Source organism: Citrus clementina, unplaced genomic scaffold (genome assembly GCF_000493195.1).
Source record: "Citrus clementina cultivar Clemenules unplaced genomic scaffold, Citrus_clementina_v1.0 scaffold_2, whole genome shotgun sequence".
Lineage (NCBI taxonomy): Eukaryota > Viridiplantae > Streptophyta > Magnoliopsida > Sapindales > Rutaceae > Citrus > Citrus x clementina.
This window is the reverse complement of record NW_006262688.1, coordinates 24,704,111-24,727,819: the sequence shown is the minus strand read 5'-3', so window position 1 is coordinate 24,727,819 and position 23,709 is coordinate 24,704,111. Positions and strand designations below refer to the sequence as shown.

The 23,709-nt window shown below is 32.3% G+C and overlaps 4 protein-coding genes across 4 annotated transcripts; all 4 read right to left on the bottom strand.

Moving 5' to 3' along the window:
- Window positions 1-1,369: 1,369 nt before the first annotated feature.
- LOC18051733 (probable glycosyltransferase At5g03795) lies at window positions 1,370-3,673 on the bottom strand. The gene is made up of 4 exons (XM_006447796.2): window positions 3,350-3,673; window positions 3,032-3,255; window positions 2,552-2,900; window positions 1,370-2,109 (listed from the first exon to the last, which is right to left on the bottom strand). Exons 1-4 carry the CDS (start codon window positions 3,671-3,673, stop codon window positions 1,432-1,434), a joined length of 1,575 nt encoding a protein of 524 aa, XP_006447859.1. The 3' UTR covers window positions 1,370-1,431.
- Window positions 3,674-6,349: 2,676 nt separating this feature from the next.
- LOC18051732 (uncharacterized protein At4g26485) lies at window positions 6,350-7,571 on the bottom strand. Its single transcript, XM_006447795.2, has 3 exons — window positions 7,349-7,571; window positions 7,046-7,250; window positions 6,350-6,727 (listed from the first exon to the last, which is right to left on the bottom strand). Exons 1-3 carry the CDS (start codon window positions 7,503-7,505, stop codon window positions 6,370-6,372), a joined length of 720 nt encoding a protein of 239 aa, XP_006447858.1. The 5' UTR covers window positions 7,506-7,571; the 3' UTR covers window positions 6,350-6,369.
- Window positions 7,572-11,297: 3,726 nt separating this feature from the next.
- Window positions 11,298-14,209, bottom strand: LOC18051731 (probable glycosyltransferase At3g07620). The gene is given in 9 exon segments (XM_024190894.1): window positions 11,298-11,303; window positions 11,395-11,555; window positions 11,755-11,955; window positions 11,958-12,033; window positions 12,035-12,241; window positions 12,334-12,490; window positions 12,492-12,635; window positions 12,637-12,669; window positions 14,142-14,209. Coding segments are annotated over 9 exon segments (1,053 nt in total).
- Window positions 14,210-17,937: 3,728 nt separating this feature from the next.
- LOC18051730 (uncharacterized protein At4g26485) lies at window positions 17,938-18,875 on the bottom strand. Its single transcript, XM_024190893.1, has 3 exons — window positions 18,713-18,875; window positions 18,413-18,617; window positions 17,938-18,295 (listed from the first exon to the last, which is right to left on the bottom strand). Exons 1-3 carry the CDS (start codon window positions 18,873-18,875, stop codon window positions 17,938-17,940), a joined length of 726 nt encoding a protein of 241 aa, XP_024046661.1.
- Window positions 18,876-23,709: the final 4,834 nt, after the last annotated feature.

Below are 23,709 nucleotides of genomic sequence, written 5' to 3'. Positions count from 1 at the left end.
TTTGCCATAACTTACAAATTGAGTGAGAATTTGGAGATTCTGAAAGCACAGATGGATCTGGCACGTCGAAAAACCTTGGGAAGGACTCGAGTCAGCTTTTGGTCAACGGTCAATGCTGGTCAACGGTCAACGTCGGTCAACGGTCAACACCGGCTTGGTAGTCTTGGTTCGGTCCGGATTGGTTCAGCTCGAGTTGACTCGGTTCGACTTGATTCGGTTCAGCTCGGTCGGCTTGGTTCAGTTCGGCTCAGCTTGGTTCAACTCGGTGAGTCGACTCAGCTTCAGGACAGAAAACTTCCGGCGGCAAGTGTGGGCGCGTCCGGTCTCGGATCGGGATGATTTTTGTGGCGTCACGTTCCTCTCGTCAAGATCTTCGATTTGATATGCTATATGACTATATATAGCATCAAGCACTAGCTCTGATACCACTTTGTTGGAGAATTAATAAATAAAACACACAAAAACACACTATTTTATTTCTTCAACAACACTCCTCACCAATTACAACTCTTATTTTTCACTCTCTACACCTTAGAGATTTTGCTACTTCACTTGATATTTAAACCAAAGGGGAGAGGGGGTATTTATACATGAAACAAACTGATCACAATCATTCATTTATTCAACTAATAAACAAATCCTCACTATCCATTAAAACATACCACTCACCTACTTCACCAACCACACCTAACACACATAACACAAATAATTCAAACCTCACCAACCATACCTACTCATGGAACCTTCCATGAGTTGGGCTTGATTTATTCATCTTGGATCAAGTTTATGATCCAACAACTTATTAGTTTGTATTTCTAAATTCATGCATATTCAAAATATACCATCATTTTTTATTTTTTATTTTTTATTTTTTTGTGAATTGGATGCATGCACCGAGAATGACTTCAAAATATTTTATTTATGGGACTTTTCTTGGTGGATATGTTTTGCGAGATGGAAAATTGTACTTTGATCTTCCCGAGGAATTTGATAATTCAAAATTAAAGTTTTCATTAATGTCACGAATAGCATATCGAAATTTATAGATGACCTTTTCAGCATGATTGTTTTATGCAGAAAATTAAATATACATTATCATTCTACATTTACAATTAATTAAACACAAAAATGTTCGGAGTCAATTGATTGGAGTATATTTGTAAAGTTCATTTACAAAACCAAAAATGTAAAATGGATTAATCCCTCTTATAATGTTATTATAAATTAAGAATATATAATTATAAATACAGCCCAATAATTAAAAGGAAAGAATTCTAAATACCTTGCTGTATTTATTGATTAAGCAAAGAATCTCTGTGTCAAAAGCCTAACTGTCTATCTTCAGAAGAACATGATTCTAAGTCCCTTTACTTGCCTGACGGATCCAGTGGTGATTTGATGATTTAAAAATTAATCATCCAGCACGAGCAATCAAGAAGGTCGTTCAAAATCCCTGATGTGAATGTTCAGTCTCCTGAGCCAAACAGAATGAACAGTCATATGAAAAACATCAAATCTCTTAAGAGATTGATTAGCCACAAAATGCCTTTGCACTTGCTTCACCCTCCTTTGCATTCTCAAGTACTGCCTTTGAGATATGCCCTTTAGAATTTCCTTAATCTTAGGAATATCCTTCACATCTATTTGCACTGAAAATGCATTCCAATTTAGCACATCACTGAATGGAGGCACAAAGCTATCTGAAATCAAAACTGGCACACATTCTGAATAAATTGCTTCCACAACTCTAGGGCTTGCCACTTCATACCCACTAGGGCACAAGCAAAATTTGCTTTTTCTTAACATTGAATTGTACGACACATTGTTCGGAAGTTTGTCATAGACTTGCACATCTTGGTCTTTGTTTTTCCAATTGTCCAGGAGTAAGTGCCTAATATGCCCATGCAACCGGCCGGCAAAGAATGCGAGGATGGAGCGGCGGGACGGGGAGGGGCCGCCAATAAGTCCGGTGACTTCGCCGGTCAGGAGATTGATTTCTGGTAATGAGGCATCTTTGACGGGGTTAAATCCTTCGGAAGTGTTGGCATTGCATAGAACTCTAATGGAATTGCGGAATAAATGGGGCACAAATGATGACGATCTCGGCCCCTGCTAACAGACATGTATATGAGCCAGTAAATACATCAAAATGATGAAATTCTAGCGGTAATCTAGAGGGCCACAACGTCAAGATGTTAAAGTTACAGAGGCCATAGTGTAAAAAGACTCTAAAATTGGGGTAAAATGTTTACCTTCTAAAGTTATGAGACCAAGATATAATAAAACTTTATTTTACTGAACGGAGTTATAAACACACCTATGGGAGTTAGAACTTAAAATTTCGTACATGTTTTTTAGCTTGTGGCAAGGCTTTGATATAATTTCGCCTGCGTGTAACTATAGTTTATCATTATTCTAACTTCACACTTTAATTTAACTTAAATTAATATTTTAAAATGTCTAACTACCTGCACCTAAGATTCTTTATTCAATTAACGGGGCAAAACAAGAATATGGGAGTTGGTTTAGAAGGTCATGAAGAATTACGTACCCAATCATGGCAAGAGAGCATGAAATGATCTGCACCAAGGCTTCGGTTCCAGAATGGATATTTATGCGAAATTATACTAATATAATCAACAATGGAACGTCCAATGGCATTGATCTCATGAGCTCCGGGCACGTAGAGATGCTCAACCATCATCACTACACTAAATGGAAGAAAATAAACCAAAGCCTTCTCAGGGTCTTTAGTTTTGTACATATTGCTCCTCTCCATTTCATGAATGAATCTTCCCTCGGTTGAGTATATGCTCTTGCATGGACCATCATGAAACATTGGCGGTTCTCCTTCTTCATATACATAAATCTTGAATAGTTTCTCCATTAACAAATAACTCCTAATCATAACCAATAAATTAATATATGTGCACAAAGATGTTTTAAACTAATTTAAATTAAATTTTAACAAAATGCAGACGTCTGCAATAGAGAAAGACTCGTTTCATAGAATTGATCGGTTGATTTGTACCTGTGAAAGGCATTAGCATTTCTGTAAATGGGACCTCGGGGGACATAGTCTGGATCTTGATGGACTGATGTCAAATTCCTGACTAAAGCAGCTTCTCTTATTGAGGATCTGGCTCTAACTAGACTTGCTTCAACCCTTTCCAATTTATTGTATTTCTTCACAGCGTCAGTCCTAACTTCTTCATCAGATTCATTACTATGCTTCAATTTCTCTTGTTCTTGCACCTACAAGTGAGGCAATATCATATAGCTAAAAGAACATCAACGAAGCAGTTACAAAACCAAAATATGTTACTTGAATGAAGAAGCAAAATTTTACCAGTTGAATTGATTCATTTGCGACGAAAAAACCTGAGGATGATCCGTTGACGATATTGGAGGAACTAGCTGGAGGAGTAGAACTCTCTAATACTGAAGAAGAAGCTAAAGAAGAATAAGAACAACCCGAGAAACGGACTTGCCATTGAAGCAATGAAGACAAAGTAGGGCTAGCAATATTTGGACCAAGTGCAAAAACAAACACTGAGATCACAACCAAAGGTAGAATCACAAGTAACAGAACCAAAAATGATGATGAAGACCAAAAAGATAATGATCGTGAATTATATTGAAGCTTGTTGTTGTTATTATTATTAGGCCTCATAGCTTATTTTCACTCACAACCCTGTTAATTTTGGAAGCTGATTAAAAACCATGAGCCAGCATGAATCTTGTGCGAAAGATTATTCATTTGAAGGGGATTTTATATTCATTACTTGGTAGGTAGTTTATTCTTTGCAGCATATGAGAAATATTCTCCACACGGGTTTATGTGGCACCATATTTATTTGACATCTCTGTATGCATGCAATTTTTATACACATATAAAAGCTTTCCTTTTCTTAAAGTAAAAGGCACCTAGTCAAAAGTTAGCTGCTTGTATCACTTTCCATTTTATTATAGGTCAAAGGAAAATCTGTGACAAAATTAATCGATAACCCACGAATATACGATGCCATCGATCGAGTACTTCTTTATTCTTCAACTTATTTAACAAGGTGGATTATTTAATTAATGGATTAAAATCTTTGCAGGATTAAAGCTTCTGTTTGTTTTCCATAAGATAAAATTAATTAAATTAAATATCAACTTTTTTCAAGAGTGTAAATTATTAGTTATTGGGTCTAGAAATTAACACTTGAAGTTTAATCAATTAATTTTAAGAGAAAAATCACTCTGATGAATATTGAATGTTTGAGATTACAAAAGTGAGTAAACAATAGTTAATGTTGGAGTTTGAAATTTAATTGCAAATATCGAAAGGTGAACTTTTCCAATACAAGGAAGTTATAGTTTCAATACAAATTTAAGATGCCTATGGATCAGAGTCCAGGGCCGTCACCGTCACGCATGCTGACTGATTAGTACTATTACTCCATCTGAATCTCAATATTTCGTCAATTTCTGAGAAAACCGATGCCTCTGATTTAGTGCTATAATTAATTCAATATCCCACCCATCATCACTTTTCCATGACTGCTAATCACACCAAATTAACTAATAGCTAGTCTAGTCTTTTGGAATCTTACTCTGGAGTCTCTCGACTCAATCCAACCAAACAGTGATGCTATTTGCACCCCTCTAATACTCTCATAAAACCCCTTTTATGAGAAAACCCATTAAATGATCTTAAAAAATAATTCTTCTATCTTCACTTGCTTTATTTCCAAATTCTTTTATTAAACCCTATAATTAAGACTCGAGCGATCTCTTCCCTTTCTGCATAAATATATTTTTCCAATTTTTTCCACTCAATAAGAAAAAAAAAATTAAGACTTGAGAGATCTTTTTTATTGTCAATTATTTTTTTGAGTGAAGAACAAACACTCAAACTCCTATATGAAAAAAAAAATCTTATTAATTAATGTTAGGCATTTTCATTTAATTAATTTATGTTTTTGTCGGCTTCTCTACAATGCAATTTTATGTAATTTTTTTGGTGCTGATAATGAATATTGCCATGGTTGAACTCTTAAACATCATATGCAACGCAAGGAAAATTTGTCATTTATGTAATAAAAGTATTAGTCTTTACTGTGTTATATTACTTACTTTTTTTTTTTTTTTCAATTGTTCAGGTAGTCTTTTTAATTTTTATCGTTTATGTGGTTAAAGGTGTTCGTGGAATTGAATAAATATAATAAATTTTTTTAGTTAATGATGGGGTGGGGTGCGGAAAGGGGTTTGACGAGAGTTTTCCGAGTGGTGCTAATGGCTCCATTCTTATCAGAAAGGGGCAAAACAATAAGCCCGGAACTGTAAAACTTTTAATGGGCCTAGCAAGTAAAGGCTTAGTCAAAACCCAACTGAAATTCGGTCAGGAATTTCAAGCCCACGATCCATTTTCCGGACAATCCCTCAATAACTGGAGAACGCGAGGACCATTTTCTTGTGGAGACACAAATGCGCCCCCCCCCCCCCCCCTCTACCGCCGGGCGCCCGCGGGACCAATTTATCAAATCTCAAAAAAAAAAAGAAAATGTGTAGGTCAATCCTACCACCTGGTAGGGCTGGCCTATGATTTGGCAACATATTAGATCTTATAATTGGACTTTTTTTTTTAATATTAAATTTTGATGAGTCTTAAGATAGGATTGACTCGTGATCCGATCATAAAATTTACCAAACTAATCTTATCATCTCACCAAAATTTAAGATGACGGGACTAGCGTACATAAATTTTTTCCCTAAACCTCGAGCCCGTATTTTGAAATTTAAAAATTAGAGTGATGACCTTCAGAAAATTCTTCCAAGTTAAGGTGGACTATCCCTTCACTTCAGCTTTGACAATAAAATTTGTTAGGCTGCGTTTATATTTGTTTTATAATATAGAATTGATTAATTTTTGTATGAATATAAAAACACTTTTGGTTGCTTATTTTTAAAGTAAAATTGTGTAAATGTATTTGATAATTTATCTCAAAAAATTATGAAAATAAAAAATATGCGGGACCTTTTTTTTTCCTAATTGATGTGAAATTTTTTAAAACAAAGGGGAGACATGTGGGCTCATGGTAATTATAATAAAGTTCAAAAAAAGTTGTGGGGTCCTTATACCCTTTTAAATCCATTAAAATTGGAAGCAATAATTAACCATTCTCTACACGTTTCTTCACAAAAAGTAGAAAATGAATACAATCCATTTATACTAAATACTACCGTGCAAAACGTGTCTTGCCAAACATGTTTCCTATTTTATTATTTTCACAAAAATAGAAAATGATTGGCCAAAAACAATGCCAAGCAACCCCTTAATCTTAGTATGTGTACTAGTATGCATAAGAGGTACCATATATAATCTCAACTTTCATTATTAATCGACAACAGATTTTTCAAAGCAGCTACAACTTCACTACCAAGAGTCCACATAAGCTGATTATAATTTTTTTCAATAGAGAATTTGAATGTGTAGCAATCCTTGAGAGGAAATGTTTGGTCACTCTTGCTTCCACTACCTCTCTTATTTTCGTAACCAGGGAAGTCTTTTTTAGAAAACTCCACCGTCTCTTTCAAAATAAGACCCGATTCTCTCGCAAGCTCCTCCAAATTCCATTGCTTATATGGGTGATCATTCCTATGTGTTACATGCACTTCTCCATCTTCATCAAGCATTTCTCTTGCACTTTTGAAGAATGCTTTTACTAGATGTTTGTGCCTCCTATATATTTCAATTATAGCACCAAAAAAAAGCAGTTCATTGACCTATAAAAAGCATAAATATGTACCTCTACTTATCTAGCACAGATGTCATCCATACGTTTTAAAATACATACTTAAATTAAATAGAATTATTTAGCAATTTCGATAATAATAATAATTTAGCATAGTTTCAAGCTATATATGCCACTGGCTACAGTACAATGTTAAAAGCATATGAGAGTTTCTGAACAAAAGCAAAAATTAATCTTAATTAAACAAGGCAATTGATTTGTAGAAAGGATGATCAGGAAGTGATTTATTAATTGCTTCTACTTACTTGATGACTTTATTGTCATTTTCTTTGAAGGGATGGAAAAAACCAGCATGAGGGAAATTAAATATTATAATATCAAACTTCATTTGAGATAGAGTTGGATGTCGATTCATATCATGCACATTAACTCCATGCAACACCAAGCACCCTTTGCTCTTCAACAATTGCAAATTTGCTTCACTAGAGCCATGCTTTTTCCGCAAATTACCTGCGAGTATCAAAATCAAAATTGAAACAAATTAACACACAACAAAAATCAAATAAACTATTCACAGAGAATGAAGCATAGATAAATGAATGGTTTACGTTCAGAGTAGAGGGATGTGGCAACCATGTTGGTGGCAGAACCAAAAGCGGTTGCTAAACAAGCAGAAAATGAGAAGTTTCCTTCACCAACAAGCAAAATCTTTTGTTTGCTGTTGTAGTGCGCCTTCCATTTCGCTTTCTTACTCCTTCTGCCCATATTGTTTTTTTTTTCCTGTCTCGTTTCTTTCACTCTAGTTTTTACCAACTATTTCTTTTATTTCTGAAACTGATCATTAAAAGGAAGCTACTAAAACTTGTGAAAGAAAATTATTTAACATGGTCGTGGTGGGGTATTATTCATTACTTGATTGCTACTTTAATTTATGACTTTATTCCTTGTTGCGTACCATGATAAGGGGTTGTCTGCCTCAGGCTTTTTAACTTTTCTTGACATCCACAAGTAATTCCTTAATTAATATTGACACAAGAAGTGAAAAAAGCTTCAAGAAGCAATAATAGATTCGTTGTTATTCCTCTTAGAATTTGTTTTCACCACGAAACTAGTTTTTAATATATGTTTCATATTTTATTTCATCCATGTTGTTAAATTAGTCACAGAAAAAAAAAAGACATTATTAAGGGGTAAATATAATATTTCAAATGTAAAGTGATCGTCAAATACACATTAGTCAAAATTTTAATTTTTCTCTAATAAAGTCCATGCGGCTAAACTAAATAAGATATTCTTGTCAAAAGAGTTTTCTAGAAACTCACCAACGTGTTTTAATAAAAAAGAAAGAAAGAGAAAGATAGATGGATGGAATATGAAAGAGTGCGGAACAAAATGATGAGAGAGTGGGCTCAAGCATTGAATCCTCACAGCGACTTTACCCATATTATTGGTGACAAATAATAAATGAGTAATGATACAGTCATAAACTCTTGTATAAATTTATTTTGTACACACTGACGTGGCATTAATTCATTGGTTGAATGAAAATATAAATTAATAAAAACAAATCATGTGGGCCAAGTGATATTTAATTCAACCAATCTTATCATGTCACATCAGTGTGTACAAAATAAGTTTGTACAAGAGTTTGTAGCTGTATCATTACTCAGAATAAATATATCTTTTCAAATTTTATTAGGAATAATCTTTTTAGAAACACACATCCTAAATTTTGAATATATATATATACTAAAATAATTTTTAAAAAATATATCCTAAAATTGGAATAGAAAAATGATTGTCCATATCAGTGAATTAATTATAATTCAAAAAAGAAAAAAATATTGATAGAAATGTGTGAACAAGAAAGTGGAGAAGTAGGAAAAAATAAAAAAAGAAGAGGAAATCTAGAAAAGAGTAAAAATGAAAAGAAAAAGAAGAAGAGAGAAATAAGAAAGAAGAAAAAGAAAAAGAAAAAGAAAGAGGGGGCACCAAAAAGTAGAAGAGGAAGAAGAAAGCGATAGATACTAGGTACGAGAAAGACAAGTGGGAAAATAGATGGTGCGAGTTTTTTGTGGTAAAAAAAATGAAGATTTGTCGTGCATGATTTGAGCATTGGAGATAACATTAAGTGTCAAGTTATTGGAGACAGAATACTGAATTTACGGGCGAATTTTAATTTATGTCCCCCTAGAATTTTAATTCTTAATTTACATCAAAAAATTTTTAAACATCAATTTACTCTCAAATTATGTTATCTCTCCGTTAATGTTAATATCCCAAGGGCAAAATAATCTTCGTATATTTACTTAAATGTCAACTAATTGGAAAAAGTCAAACCTCTAATATAGTATTTATTGTGAAATTAATTGGGAAGCTCCAAATACTCTCCATCTCATTTGTCAATCTCTAAATTGAATGTGATTACCAATAGTAATGGCTGTTTATAGTCAATTGACATATCATTTGGTCGTGCATTTAGCAACACATTTTACGAATCTAAAAATATTGTGTGCATAACATCTTATGAATTGATTAATGTGATGCACAATTCATGATATGTTTCAAAAAGTATGATACACACAACGCCACAAATTATGCACCTATTTCTTACAATTTACTTTCTAAAGTTATTAGCATGAAATACACGTAACTTTTATCTAGGGGTGCATAAACATATCTTATAACATTTATTTATTTATCATTTTTTTCAGTCTGAAAAGACAAAGGTAGTTAAAAAAATTATAAGAAGGACAAAAATGTTATTCTCTAAAATAATTAAGTAGACAATTAGAATGAACTTAAAGATTGCCTCATAAACAGAGTGGTCATTCACTAAATGGTGTGTTTGGCAGACTATTTAATATTGCATTAGCTTCCTAACAACATTGTGTATTGTATTAAGGTACATTGATTGTAATAAAATATCATGTTTGGTGCATGATCCGTAGAATATGTAATAATATTTCATATCATTATTTACATTACTATTAATTTTAAATTATTATTATTATTCAAATTTATTAATATTTAAAGTATTTATTATTATTATTAAATTGTTTTTAAATAATTAATTTTTATATGTTAATTATTATAATATAATTAAATAATTAAATATTATATGATATTTTTATTTTATATATTATTTAAGTATCTATAATTAGCTATGTTAAATTATTAAATAATAATCAATTTTTATATATTAATTACTATAATATACCCAATCTAATATTATGTTATATTTTATTTTTATATATTAATTATTATAATATAAGTAAATATTACATTATTTAGTTATATTTTTAATATAATAAAAAATATAATATAACATAATTTGAATAATAAATTATTAATTAATAATTATAATGTAAAAAATAAAAATTAATATTATATTAAATAAAAATTTATGTTTATTTATTATTATAATAAAGTTTTTTTTAAAAAAATAAAAGCTAATGCAACATTGCCACATTAAAATCGTTTAGGATTGAGGTTAAAACTTAATAAACTGTTTATTTTATAATTTATAACAAAAATAGTGTTTGGTAAACTTTGTAAAAACTACTTATTTCATAATCTTCTTAATTTTGAAAGTAGTTTTAAAAAGTAGGTAGGGGACTAAGGAGTTACTTTTTATAAACAGCTTATTAAATAAGCTACCACACCTTTCGAAGTTCCTATTATAACCTACTATTTCAAAAAATAATAATTATGTCTTATTTTTTCATACACTCTAATATATAAGTTATTGAATATCATATTACCATCACAATTAAATTACCGCCACAACTACTATATATTCTCTCTAGCACAAAAGTTTTGATCTAGTAAGTTTATATTTTTTATATTTTATGTTTTTTTCTATTATAAGATTCAATAAGACTTGTATGTAATTACGGAATTTTTTTTAATTATGAACAATTTCGCAAAAAGTTAACCATGACTCTTAAAATCAATTTTATAACCATAACTTTTAATGTTCAATCTTTATATTTTTCTATGGTCATGGTATTTATTGCAATAGTTTTAATGTGAATGTAATGCATATTAATTTTTATTTTATTTGGATTATGTATTAGTTGAATTTTTATTATATTTTATGTAACAACTTATGAAGTTTATCAATTTTTTTTAATTAAGGTTTTTTTCACTTAATGCAATTCTATGTGTTTTAAAAAGAAAAAGGCGTGTCTAAACATAATTAAACATACTCTAAAAAATAAAAGATAGTTTAAACTTTTGTGTATTTTGTCATTATATAATAAAACAACACATTTGTAATAAAATTTACTAAATGTATGCGCACTGCTTTTCAAACTCATATCAACCACAACAACACAGTTTACCAAATACCAAGTTACTTTTCTAATCAGCAACTTATTTAGTCAGCAATCTCAATTCTAAACTGACCCTAACTAAACCTGACTTGCGGCAGCAAACATGAGATTCCATTGCTAATAAGGGGTGACAAACAGCCCTAAAGTTCTTAAACATTTTACATAAAATTAAACTTAAGGAAAACAAAAAAAAAACGTAAAAGAAAATCAATAAATAAAACTATTTCTACACAACAACAATAACACTACTGCTACTAATAATTATAATAATAATGTATGAAACAAGGTGTAAAAATACACCAACAATTGATGCAGACATTCAATCTCCGAAGCCAAATTGAAGGAATTATCATATTGAACGCGTCATATCTAACAGAAGGATTATTCACAACAAAGTGTCTTTGCACCATCTTCACTTGCTCATACATTCTGAAGTACCGATCCTGAGATACCCCCATCAGAATTTTTTTCAAGCATTCTGCTTGAAATATGAATGCATGGAAAAATCTTACCCATTTTTTCAATTTTAATGGCTTCGGTGTGACTTTGGTGAAGAGCAAGAAATTTCATGCTAGCACATGCAGTTGTAGTAAAAAAGTTGGTAGCTCTATGCATGTGCTCAACAAAAGTTGGGTTCGATGCTGACTTTTCAACACCCATCAGAATATTTTTCAAGCTTGGTATTTCACTCACTGGAACCTGAACTGAAAACGACTCCCAATTCAACACATCACTGAAAGGCAGCACATGGTGCTGAGATATCAAACCCGGAACACACTCAGCATATGTGACCTCAACAATTCTTGGACTTGCAACTTCGTGGCCACCGGGGCAAATGCAAAACCTGCTCTTTTTCAACGTGTCCTTGTATGATAATTCTTTGGTAATGTTTCGTAAACTTGTACATCTTTATCTCTCTCCTTCCAATGCTGAAGAAGCGCCGGCCTAATTTTCCCCGTGTAATCCACCAGCAAAAAGTGCTAGGATTGTACGATTAGATGGAGGCAAGCCGCCTGTAAGATACGTAATCTCCCCTGTTATCAGATTGATTTCGGGAACTGATGCATCTTTCTTTGGATTGAAATGCTCAGAAGTATTTGCTTTGCATAGTACCCGGATTGAATTGTAATAAGGTTGAGGCACATACCATGTTGCCCGGGGACCCTGTGACCAAAAGTTACCCTCATGATTTCACTAAAGTTGAAAAAACTAAAATAACAATTTATTTATTTCAAGTAAATTATTTGAATATTTACCCAGTCATGGCAGGAAAGCATGAAATGATCAGCTCCGAGGCTACGATTCCAATACGGGTGCTTGTGAGAAATGATATGAGCATGATCAAAAACAGTACGCCGAAGAATGGCTTTGTGGCGAATAATTGGATCGAAAAGGTGCTCAATTATTATCGCGAATAATACGAACATGAGCTTCACCAACATCCTGAGTCCGAAATTGGGTATCAGTCTCCATTAAGCTCATAAAGATTCCTTCCATTGAGTATATGTTCTTGCAAGTACCATAGTGAAATATTGGTGGCTCTCCTTCTTCATAGACAGATTTTAAACAACTTTTCCATTAACGGGTAACTCCTGCACAATTTCAATAAGTCATGAACTAACACATTAATTTTTCGAGTTGCTTTATTTTATATATAATTAAATGACAAGTTTCATTTCACTCTTTCAAGCTGCTAGACATGTAATATTGTTTTGTGTGACTCTAAGAGTTGGTCACAATATTCTAGGGCGTCTTCAATTTCCCACGGTACCTTCTATGGTCTATACATCTACGCAGTACTTTTATTAATCTAATTAATGGCGATACAAGATCAATACATCTTTTTTTTTTCCGAATTACAAAATCACTAATATTTTAACTTCAACCATGATTTTCTTTTTCTAAAATTTTTGAACAATTTAAGAGGCAAAACTCAGAGCATCTCCAAAAGCTTATATAAATTTTACTTTTCAAATACTTATTTGCTTACCTATGTGGCAAATAGAAGAATGAAAAAATATGATATTTTCCAAAAGACTCTTCAAATATGAATAAGTTAATATTATTTTATTCAAATAATTATTTTTTAAAGGAAAAATCAATAGCAATTAAAACACTTCTCTCTCTTTCTTCAATGAAAAGTAATAAAATATAAATTGAAGAGTGAGAAATTAACTATCTAAATTTGAAGAGAGAGAATCAATTCTTATTTGAAGAATCTTAATTGGAGTGTCTTTTGGAACTTTAAATATTGATATGGCTCTTCAAATAAGTAATAAAATCTTATTTGAAAAGCTTTTTGGTGATACTCTCATAGTCATAGAGGCCTGTGAAGGCCCTGTTAGTCAAAAATTAGCGTCCATTTTTTTTTAACGTATTGCCTCTTTGAATTATCATTTACTGCAAAATGGTCCTTATGCATTTCACAAATTAACCTTTATAAGTAGTACTTTTCTCTAACTTCAACTCCCATTAGTTTTTTTTATGACAAAATAGCCCCCAGATCAAAGATTTTGATTAGGGTGGGCAAAATCAAATCGGTTCCGAAAAACTTCAGTTTAAGTCAGTTTTTTCAGTTTCAGTTTGATTCTTGCTGATTAAAAAAAAATCAATAAACGTTAACCAAAAACCAAACTGAATTTTTGTTTCTATTTTCGATTCAAAAACTAAGAATCGGTAACGAATTGAAAAAATCGGTTATATTAATTTACAATAATACCATGTAGCATGGTATAAGAGGCCATTAGATTTATATTTATGTCTTAAAATTATTAAATTATGTAAGAAAATAAAAAAAAATGTAAATATTTAAAAAACCAATAAATTGAAAAGGAATCAAACGGAATTAGTTCGGTTCTGGTCTAGTTGTTATATTTCTTTGGTTCTTCTCCCCCCCCCCCCCCCCCCCCCCCAATTCAGTTCTTTGTCATGCTGAACCAAACTGATGCCCAGCCCTAATTTTGATATACCAGAATTAGTAGAGCGTATTTTTATGGACAATAGAAGAATTTGCTATAATTTTTTGTATGAAAAAGATGAAAAGTGATTGAGGTGATAATAATACTGGCGAAAGGCGTAGGCATTTCGGTAAATGCCGCCGCTGGGGACATAGTTCTTATCTTCAAGCTGCATGCGATGAAGTACTGATTTTGTTGCTCATTGTAGCTTTTTAAACAAAGCTCTAGCTCTTGCAAGAACTGCTTCAAGCCTATCTAGCTTTTCATCTCTCTGCTTTTTTTTTTTCTTTTTCGGGGACACCGAATTATTTTTCTCCAGGTTCAACAATGCCAGCTTCTGCCTTCTAGCGTCCCGCACAAAATTAATAAAAAATAAATTTAAGTTAATTAATCCTGACCAATTAATTAATTAACAATAATAATTAGGTTGTGTACATTGATGAATGAATAAGAAGATGAAGAAAAAGAAGCGATGCCGAGACTACAAGGCCTAGGCCATGTCCATGTAGATGCTGAGAGATGAAGCCAAGAAGCTCCTTTGAAATCCTTGAATAGAAGAACAAGAAATACAAGAGCAAAAGAAGCCAGAAACAAGAAAATGGATTCAAAATATTTTTTATAACATTATTGCTTCATGTTCATCATCGCTCGTCTATCTCTACGAATTGATCAAGATTCTATAACTGTAAATTTTGTTCAAACAAAATCATGAAAAGGTGGCCTAATAGGTAATAACTACTAGAAAAGTTGGCTTGGTTTAGGCCAGGGCATCTGATAAGCAGGGGATCAGCTATAGTTGACATAAAAGTTGGTGTAATTATGTGAAGTTATCTGGGAATTAAATTAAGAATCTTCATCGTGAGATCTTCTCTGCTGAACTTTTAAGAATTGATATACAAAATAGTATAATTTGGGCCGAATAATTCTGGTTTCGCAAAAACGAGAGCAAGAGATAGGGATGGCAATGGCCACCGCCCGCAGCGGGTTTGCCATTACCAAACCCAAACCCGCACAAAATTTAAATTACCAAACCCACTCGCAACCCGCAGCGGGTTTTAATTTTTGTACAAAAACCCACCCGCAGCGGGTTTTAACAATTACCAAACCCGCAATGGTATCCGGCGGATTTTTTGCGGGTTTCCGTATTTAAAATCACAAATGTTTAATATATAAATTTATAATAATAACCTCAAATTCCATATAACATACTTAATTTTATATTTAAATAATGTAAATGAAAAATTAAAATTTCCACATCAATTCAACACAAATTCTCAAATTTAAGTATAAATTACACAAATCCATTTAAAAAACACAAACTAGTATCTAAAAATAATAATTACATTTCATATTATCATTTAAAACAAGCTCCAAGAGAAGATATTCATTTCATTCACCACCATAAGCACCCATCCAACACAATGCCTATAATAATAATTAAGATTAATATTTTCAAATACTAATTCGAAGGAAAATGCCTTTAGTTTTCTTTAGATTATGACTTTAGAATAGGATATAGGCCACATACACACATACACAACTTTGAGCCTTTGGCTATTTGGTAATTTAATTAATGACATTATTTTCTTTATACATTTTTAGATTAAAATTAAATTAAAAATATTTGAAAAAAATATTGCGGGTTTGGTGGATATCCATGCGGGTATCCACCGGATATAAGGTTAATACCAAACCCACCCGCATCCATGTGCGGGTTTTAATTTATAATACTAAACCCGCCCGCAACGGGTAAAATTACCCGCAACGGGCGGGTTTTGGCGGGTGGGTTTGGACGGGTTTGCGGGTTTGCGGGTACAATTGTCATCCCTAGCAAGAGATTTGGGGATGCACAACAGTGTGAGTTAATGAGTTATAAGCCCTTAAAAATATTGTTTCATCAAACGTTAACAATCAGCAAAATATAATTAATTAACCACCCTCCAAAGCAAGACCCGTGTGTTGTGGATACGACGACTCAATTCCAATTGAGCAACACGGGTCGAAATTGATTCCCAGGCCATATTGAACATTCCAAAATATTAAGATATGCACAATAACACAATCATATGCAGTCTTTTAGATTTAAAACGATATCAATCACAAAAGATTTGGCAAGAATCAAGCATAAGAGTGGAATTAAAAAAAATCAAAATTTTCCAAAATTGCTCAAGGAAAATGTACGACACTATAATTTATTTCGCTAGTCCTTCAATTTTTTGTATTAATCAAGTTTGAATAAGATTATGCTAAAACCTCTTAGGTTTTTATTTTTTTAATAAAACACAGTAAATTATGAATCTACAATTCTATACAAAGAAAAAAAGATCCTTCTATGACGCTGCTTTTAAAATTACAGCATCAATGATCGTACAAATGTGTACTATTGAATTTAATCAGCCACTCAAAAAATTAGAAGTTAGTTTGAATAATATCTTGATTTTGATTATTCAAAACTTTAATTAACCAGTTATCAAACCGGTTAAGCAGTTTTTCTAAAGATCAAATAATAAAAATAACTATAGTCTTTTTTTTTTTTAATATAAACTGCTCATTAGATCAGGAAGAAAATGTCAAAGAAAACAAGATACATGGCGTGGAAAGTCCTCCACCCATACAACAGAATCATAGCAACGAAGAGTATTTGCTACTTGATTACAATTTCTGGACACATGTCGAAACTTGAAATCGTGCTTTTGGAAATAATAAGTGCTGAAACTCTGAAATAATCCAAAAACATGTCAGTATGAATATCATGCTGTCGTGACACCAATTGATAAATAGGAAACGAGTTTGACTCAACAACAAATGGAGATAAACTAATCTAACTTGGAAATCATAATTCAAAGCGTAAGGCCTCCGCTTCAACAACATCATCTAAACACACACCAACATCAAATCCCGCAGCAAACTAATCCCTCACAATTTCAAATCTCAAAAACTATAACCAGCCCATGATGAACATAAACAGCAGCGTCATTATAAGCTTATAATAACCAACCTGTGGAGGCTCCCATACAACCGCAACCGAATTAGAATTTTCTATCAAAGCCCCAACAGTCTATCTAAACTTTATACATTTTGTTGTATTACAATATTAGCATAACTCAGTCTTAGTTTTTCATCGTATTCTCTTTCTTTTTCACCATAATTTTACTAGATTAATAAATATAGCAACAATTGATCAAGAAATTAAAAATGTATTATTCCAATTACCATTGACATAAGAGATTAATATTATCATGTATTGTTGAAAGATTAACAATTTTGATTCATTTTCACGATTTACACATCTAAATTAATATGTATATTTGCATGTTTAATTTTTTATTTTGTTAGTGATTTAGAAAATATTTATCAATATGTTATGTGCACCTTGAAAATTATTTAATTACCTATTGTTTATTAGTTATTTATTCAAGAAATTAAATAAATGATAAAGATATTTAAATCCAAGGTTCCAAGATAACTCCATTATCAAAGCTATAAAAATTCATACAAAATCTAAAGAAAAATATTAGTCGAGTTTCTTTACGTAAAAGAGTTTATGAAGGTGACAAATTTTCCAGCAATAAATATTTTTAAAAAAAATGCTTCAAAGATAATTGAGGTTGAGTAAAAACACTCCCTTGGTCAAGGCCTTTTGAGGTTTTTGTTCATTGAAAATCACCAAGTCAACGATGGATCATGGATCAATTGCATGACTAAACAACACCAAATTAACTAGAAGCACGAGCACCTTACTCTTCCCAGTTCCCTCATAATAAATTTTCTCTGGTTTCTAGATTTATCAAAAACAAATATAGCACCTACATAAACTCATCAACAACTTCATACGTCTCTTTCTCAAGTTTCAACAAGAGTACATATATCTCTTCTACAGCCCCAACCCCAACCCCAGGCTTATCACGAGCTGAAATTTAGCTTATCTAAAGCAGCTACAATTCCACTTGGATCATTACCGACTTCGCTAAATTGATTAGCAGAACTTTTGGCAAGACAAAATTTGAATGTGAAGCATTCCTTCAGAGGAAATTTCTTGTTACTCTTGACTCCACCACCCCGTTTATTATGGTAGCCAGGAAAATCTTGTTTCAGAAACTCCACTTTCTCTTTCAAAACAAGACCCAGTTTGTCAGCAAGCCCCATCACGTTCCATTGATTGTAAGGATGATCATCCCTTAGTGTAACATGCACTTCCCCGCCTTCACCAAGCATCTCTCTTCCATTTTTCAAGAATGCTTCCAATAGCTTCCTGTGCCTCCTATATATTCAATTGAATTACACAATAAATGATCAAATGCAATATCAAAAAGTGCTTTTCAATTAATATTGAAGTGATTATTATTCAGAAGTACTTCTTACTTCTTCTTCTACTTACTCAATGAGTTTGGTGTCTTGTTCACATAAGGGAGGATAATGACCAGCATGTGGGAAATTAAAAATGATAACATCGAACTTCATTTGGGATAGAGTTGGATGCCGATCCATATCATGCACATTAACTCCATGTAACACCAAACATCCTCTACTCCACAAGCTTTGCAAGTGTGCCTGGCTAGTCCAGTGCTTTGTCTTCAAAGTACCTAGAGCATATAACACAATCCAAAATAAAACTTTAACCAAAAAAAAATTATTATATATAAATAATTATTGTACACAGCAAGTTTTTAAACTGTACGTTCAGAGTCGAGGGATGAGGCAACCATGTTGGTGGCAGAACCAAAAGCTCTGGCTAAACAATCAGAGAATGAGAAGTCGCCTTCACCAACAAGCAGTATCCTTTGGTTGTTGGTGTAGTGACTAATCCATTTCACTTTCTTATTACTATTTTTCTGGGGCATATTTGTGTTAATTGTGTATTTGTTCTTCTTTCTTTCAACTCATGGGATTCATGGACTTTATATAAATAGACACTTCAAAAATAAAATAAAATAAAATAAAATAAAAAGGAAAGAACCGAAAGGATTGTGAGTATAATAAGTGGTGAATATGATCACATAGTTCCCAAAAGATGAAGCGAAGCTCGAGGATTTGAATATGGAATATCAGATGGGACCAGTGGTCGTGGACGTTCAAAATTCTCGATTGGATGCATGCAATGTTAATTCTTGATTGGCACATTACTCGACGGTTCAATTCTGTATTGCCTGCCGATTCCCATATATATCGCTAAGGAAGGTACAAAAGAGTAAAGCAAAATGCCAAAACCGATGCCAATTGCAAAATTTAGCTGCTTTTGTTCAAGTTTGTCGCACAAATTTGTTTTAGTTTTTGCTGGAATATTTGTAGTCACCACCGGTTAAAATTCTGATTGCTGCAAATAATATATTTATATATAATGTCAAATAGGCCGGGCCAAGTTATGCCTGCCCAGCACGCCAGCTCTAGAGTATTAAAATTCTTAGGCGAAATTTCTTTATGAGACCTACTTACACTTAGGAGTTTCAATGCTTAAAGAAATATTAAAAAAAATTAAAATTTAATCGATTTTTAATTATATTGAATATTAACAATCAATAAGATAATAAGAAATTTTTAAAAAAAAAGTAATCAAGAATTTTTTTTATATTCATTGAGACTATTAGTTTTTTAAAAATAAACAAGTTCTTAATTTAAAATTGATTAAATTTTAATTTAAAAGTAATAATTAATTTCAAGAAACTATTTTTTATGTAAAAGTAAACAAATAGATGTAATAGTTTTCTTTATAGAGAAGAGCACAAGAAATTTTATAATGTTAAATAATTAATTTTTTTAAACAGATAAATAATTTTTTAATATTTTTCTTGAAAAAACTAATAATGAATTAATAGTTAATACTATTAAAAAATTTTAATTATCAGATAATTATCAATTAAAGAGAGGCATAAAAAGTAGGCTTTCATATCATAAGTTAAAAAAAAAAGATTTAATTTGAGTATATTAAAGAAAAGAGTTTTCTAACATATGAGAATTAGGTAGTCATAAAAGGACCTTCATAACATATGGCGCCTTAAGTGACTGCCTAATTCACCTATACTTAAAGCCATCCCTAGTGGCCAGAGCTTGTTTTAAGTCCGAATTTTTATTTAATTCATACAATTGCAAATTCCTACAATTGACGAAAATGTATGCACAACAATATAGCGTGCATGATATCATTTAATGCCATGATTTGATTGAACTTTTCTCTTAATTTACCTTGACCGTAAATATAAATTAGTTAACCAATTCTAAAATGAATAATTACAAAACAATATATATTTCCTGCTTATTTTGTGCTTTGAACAGGTAAAGTGAAATTGCGAAATATTTGTATATATTTTCTACATAGAAAATGAATGATATTTTCTACTTCAAGAAGTAACACATGCATTTAATCTACTAATCCAAATTGAATGAATTGTCAAATTAAACACATCATATCTATAACATGACATAGCATAAGTGGAATTGATACGGTAGAAAAACACTAGATATCATTCTAGTATCGGACCTAATCTATGCGATTAGGTTATGCTCTAATCGAAGTGTGATTAAATATTATTCTAATCAAAATGACTCAATGAGACTTTAATAACGCTTTAGACGAGATTAGATAGAGATTTCAATAAATAGTACGAAAGGAAATTTTTAAAAGGGGAATTTTTTTATTAATCAAAAGTTATGAAAATAATAACAAGACTTTTCTATTTATACTAGAGTAAACATACTTTCTTAAGTTAATTTAGAAAGGGAAATTAAATTACAATTATAATCGAAATAAAAGACTAAGATACACACCATAATTGGCTCTAATTAAAAAATATATATCAAAAACCTAAAATAACAAAATTTTAAAATCCTAAAATAACGTCCTACATCAGTCTTTCCCTCTTAAAAGAAACTCATCCTCAAGTTTGGATACAATTTAAAGGATGAACTTGAAGTATAAGACCAAACCATTTTGTAGTTCAAACTTGTTGTCTTTCTTGCCAATCTTTCTTGAAACTCTGAAGAATCCATACTTTATCAATTTCCTTCAGTTATACATTTTTCATGGTGTTGAAGACTTCCAAGAACAAACAATGATCAAATAACTATTGTCTTTCCTCAATTGTCGTTCAATGCACTCTCCAACAAATTTCATCTTTCAATCAAATTTTCTTCGAGCACAACATTCTTAACTTTAACGCAAATAAGTAGAATCATATTGATCATTTTAACTTCTTCAACTTGATTTTGCTGCACAACCTCGATCGTACAATTAGGCTTAATGCACCAAGAATATATTACCCAGAATATATTGTACTTCTTTAAAAGTTTTTGATGGATCGATAATCTCATCGTCTTCAACACTTGTCTTGTCTTCCAAGAAAACAACATGCACGTTCTTAATAATCTCATCATGTTCAACATTTATCTTGTCTTTCAATGAAACATCATGCACATTTTCGTACAAACCGTTAGATTAAAACTTTAAATCAATAATCTTTTTTTTTTTGCAACATTAGGCAAATCTTCAACATGTGGAGAGGTATAAACGTCTTTAATTTGGACATCTTTCATTTCAGGCTGTTGACTTGTGATGAGACTAGGGATCTCAAATTGGTGTCCTAAATGTGGAAGACATAATTGCTTCAATGATTGGCTTCTTTCTCTTCTGATATGCGATATAATTTGTGACATTATTTGTGTTGCTAAAAGAATTACATGTTGGAAAGTGTATATAGGCATCTTTTTCTTGAATATGCAAATTGAGCCCTCTCACAAATCTTATATTTGTATCCCCTTCAGGCTTATAATAATAGTTGCAACTATAAAATTATTCAAACTCATAAACATAATCAAAAATTGATTTCATACCTTATTGTACCAAACAATAATCAAGAGAGATAAACTCAAATTGTAAAATACGCTTCATATGGTTCATGATCGAATTTTGCATTTGCCTTGATCGAGTTAAGAATCTTGCAACTGTTCCCACTAATTTGAAACATCGAATCTCAATTTGATAGCAGCAAATTAATAATACTTGTTTTTTTAGAGTGTACAAAGATTTCAGCTTTTTCATCACTGTATTTGTTTAGAGCACTAGCAATACCTTTCCCATGAACTCTAAAAGTTATTGTTCGCTTCCCTACGGGCTGCAGGTGCCGCTACAGTAACTCCAACGTCATCAGCATTTCACTCCTGGAAAGGATAAAACACAAAGTCAGGGTTCAGTAACTATGTGTAAAATACACATAAACTTGATTTCAGAAAAAATAATTTTACTTATTTGAAAAGTCATTGTTACACCCAATGAGGGCATAGAGAGATGATTGTGAGTGTCAAGAGACCCATTAAGCTCCAAACTCCTCAAGGAAGTGTAATATAAATGCCTTTCTGATCATGTATTGACAATGAGGCACCATCAACGGAGGCTAACAAGGTGGCGGTGCCGGGATCTAATGAGGTTGAAAGTGGCCACAAGTGCAGGTTGAGGAAATCGTGCGTTCATGGCTGTTGAGATGTTATTGAGGTCAGGGCTGCAAGGGGGGTTGGTTGAGGGTGATGGATGGCAACGATGTTAGAACCATCACTGTCGGCAGCAATTGTAGCAGTGGTATGTGGCGTGACAAGCCTCCAGCAAGGGTTTTGAGAGCCATGTGCATTTGGGTTTTGGGATTTCAGAGATTGTGGCATGGTATCAGGATGGCTCAAGGGTGATGGTAGCAGTTGTTGGGTGGCGTCGGCGATGGCCAAAGGGGCAGCAGCGGGGTGAGGGTTGTTGTGAGACAAAAGCCGCGTACTTGGGTTAATGTGTGTTGATGGACGCGATTGATTTAAAGGCTGCCGTGAATGGGGTTGGTCGCCGGCGTGAGGAGGAAACTTTGGCATTGCGAAAGCACCACCACCAGCCACCGGTGCAGCCATGATCGGCTGGTCAAGGTTGGGTCAACAGCAGGCAAGTGGTGGTCAAAATTTTATTGATCTGGTAAAAGCATACATTTTCATTTTTGAACATGTTTTTACACGTTTACCGTTCTATATTGATGTTGTACGTATTTTTATACTAACAGCATGGGAGGTATATTTAATTATATGAATACATTTTATCTAGGTGTTAATACACCAAACTTCAAGGGAGGTCCCTAAAAATTACCCCATTTATAAATAAGTTTTGAATTATATATAAGTCTAGACTCGCGGGATGTGGCGACCATGTTGGTGGAAGAACCAAAAGTTCTAGCTAAGCAAGCAGAAAATGAGAAGTCTCCTACACCAACAAGCCGTATCTTTTGGGTCGCTGTTGTAGTGCTTAATCCATTTTACTTTTTTGTTATTTTTGCTTGCCGTTTTGTATTAACTTTCTTAGTGGATTGATTGAATTCATGCTAAAAAATTTTAGAAACAAGGAACTGAAAGGATTTTTTGAGTATTCAGTGATGAAAAAATTGTCCAATATTGTAGTTCAATGAAGCACACGTGCATATGGAATTAATTAATTAGTAGCCATTCCTCAACGTTCAAAATGCTTAGTGCAATATAAATTATTCAAACGCTCAAAATTAATGGCTCCTGTTGAAAAAGCTAGCTAGGTGTGCTTATTTACATCTTAACCCCTATTCTAAAGAGTTACATGAGATTAGGGAAATTCTACGGTACACCATAGGTTCTATGTTATAATATGATCTGATGTGAAATCACAGACAAATAATAATTAAATACATG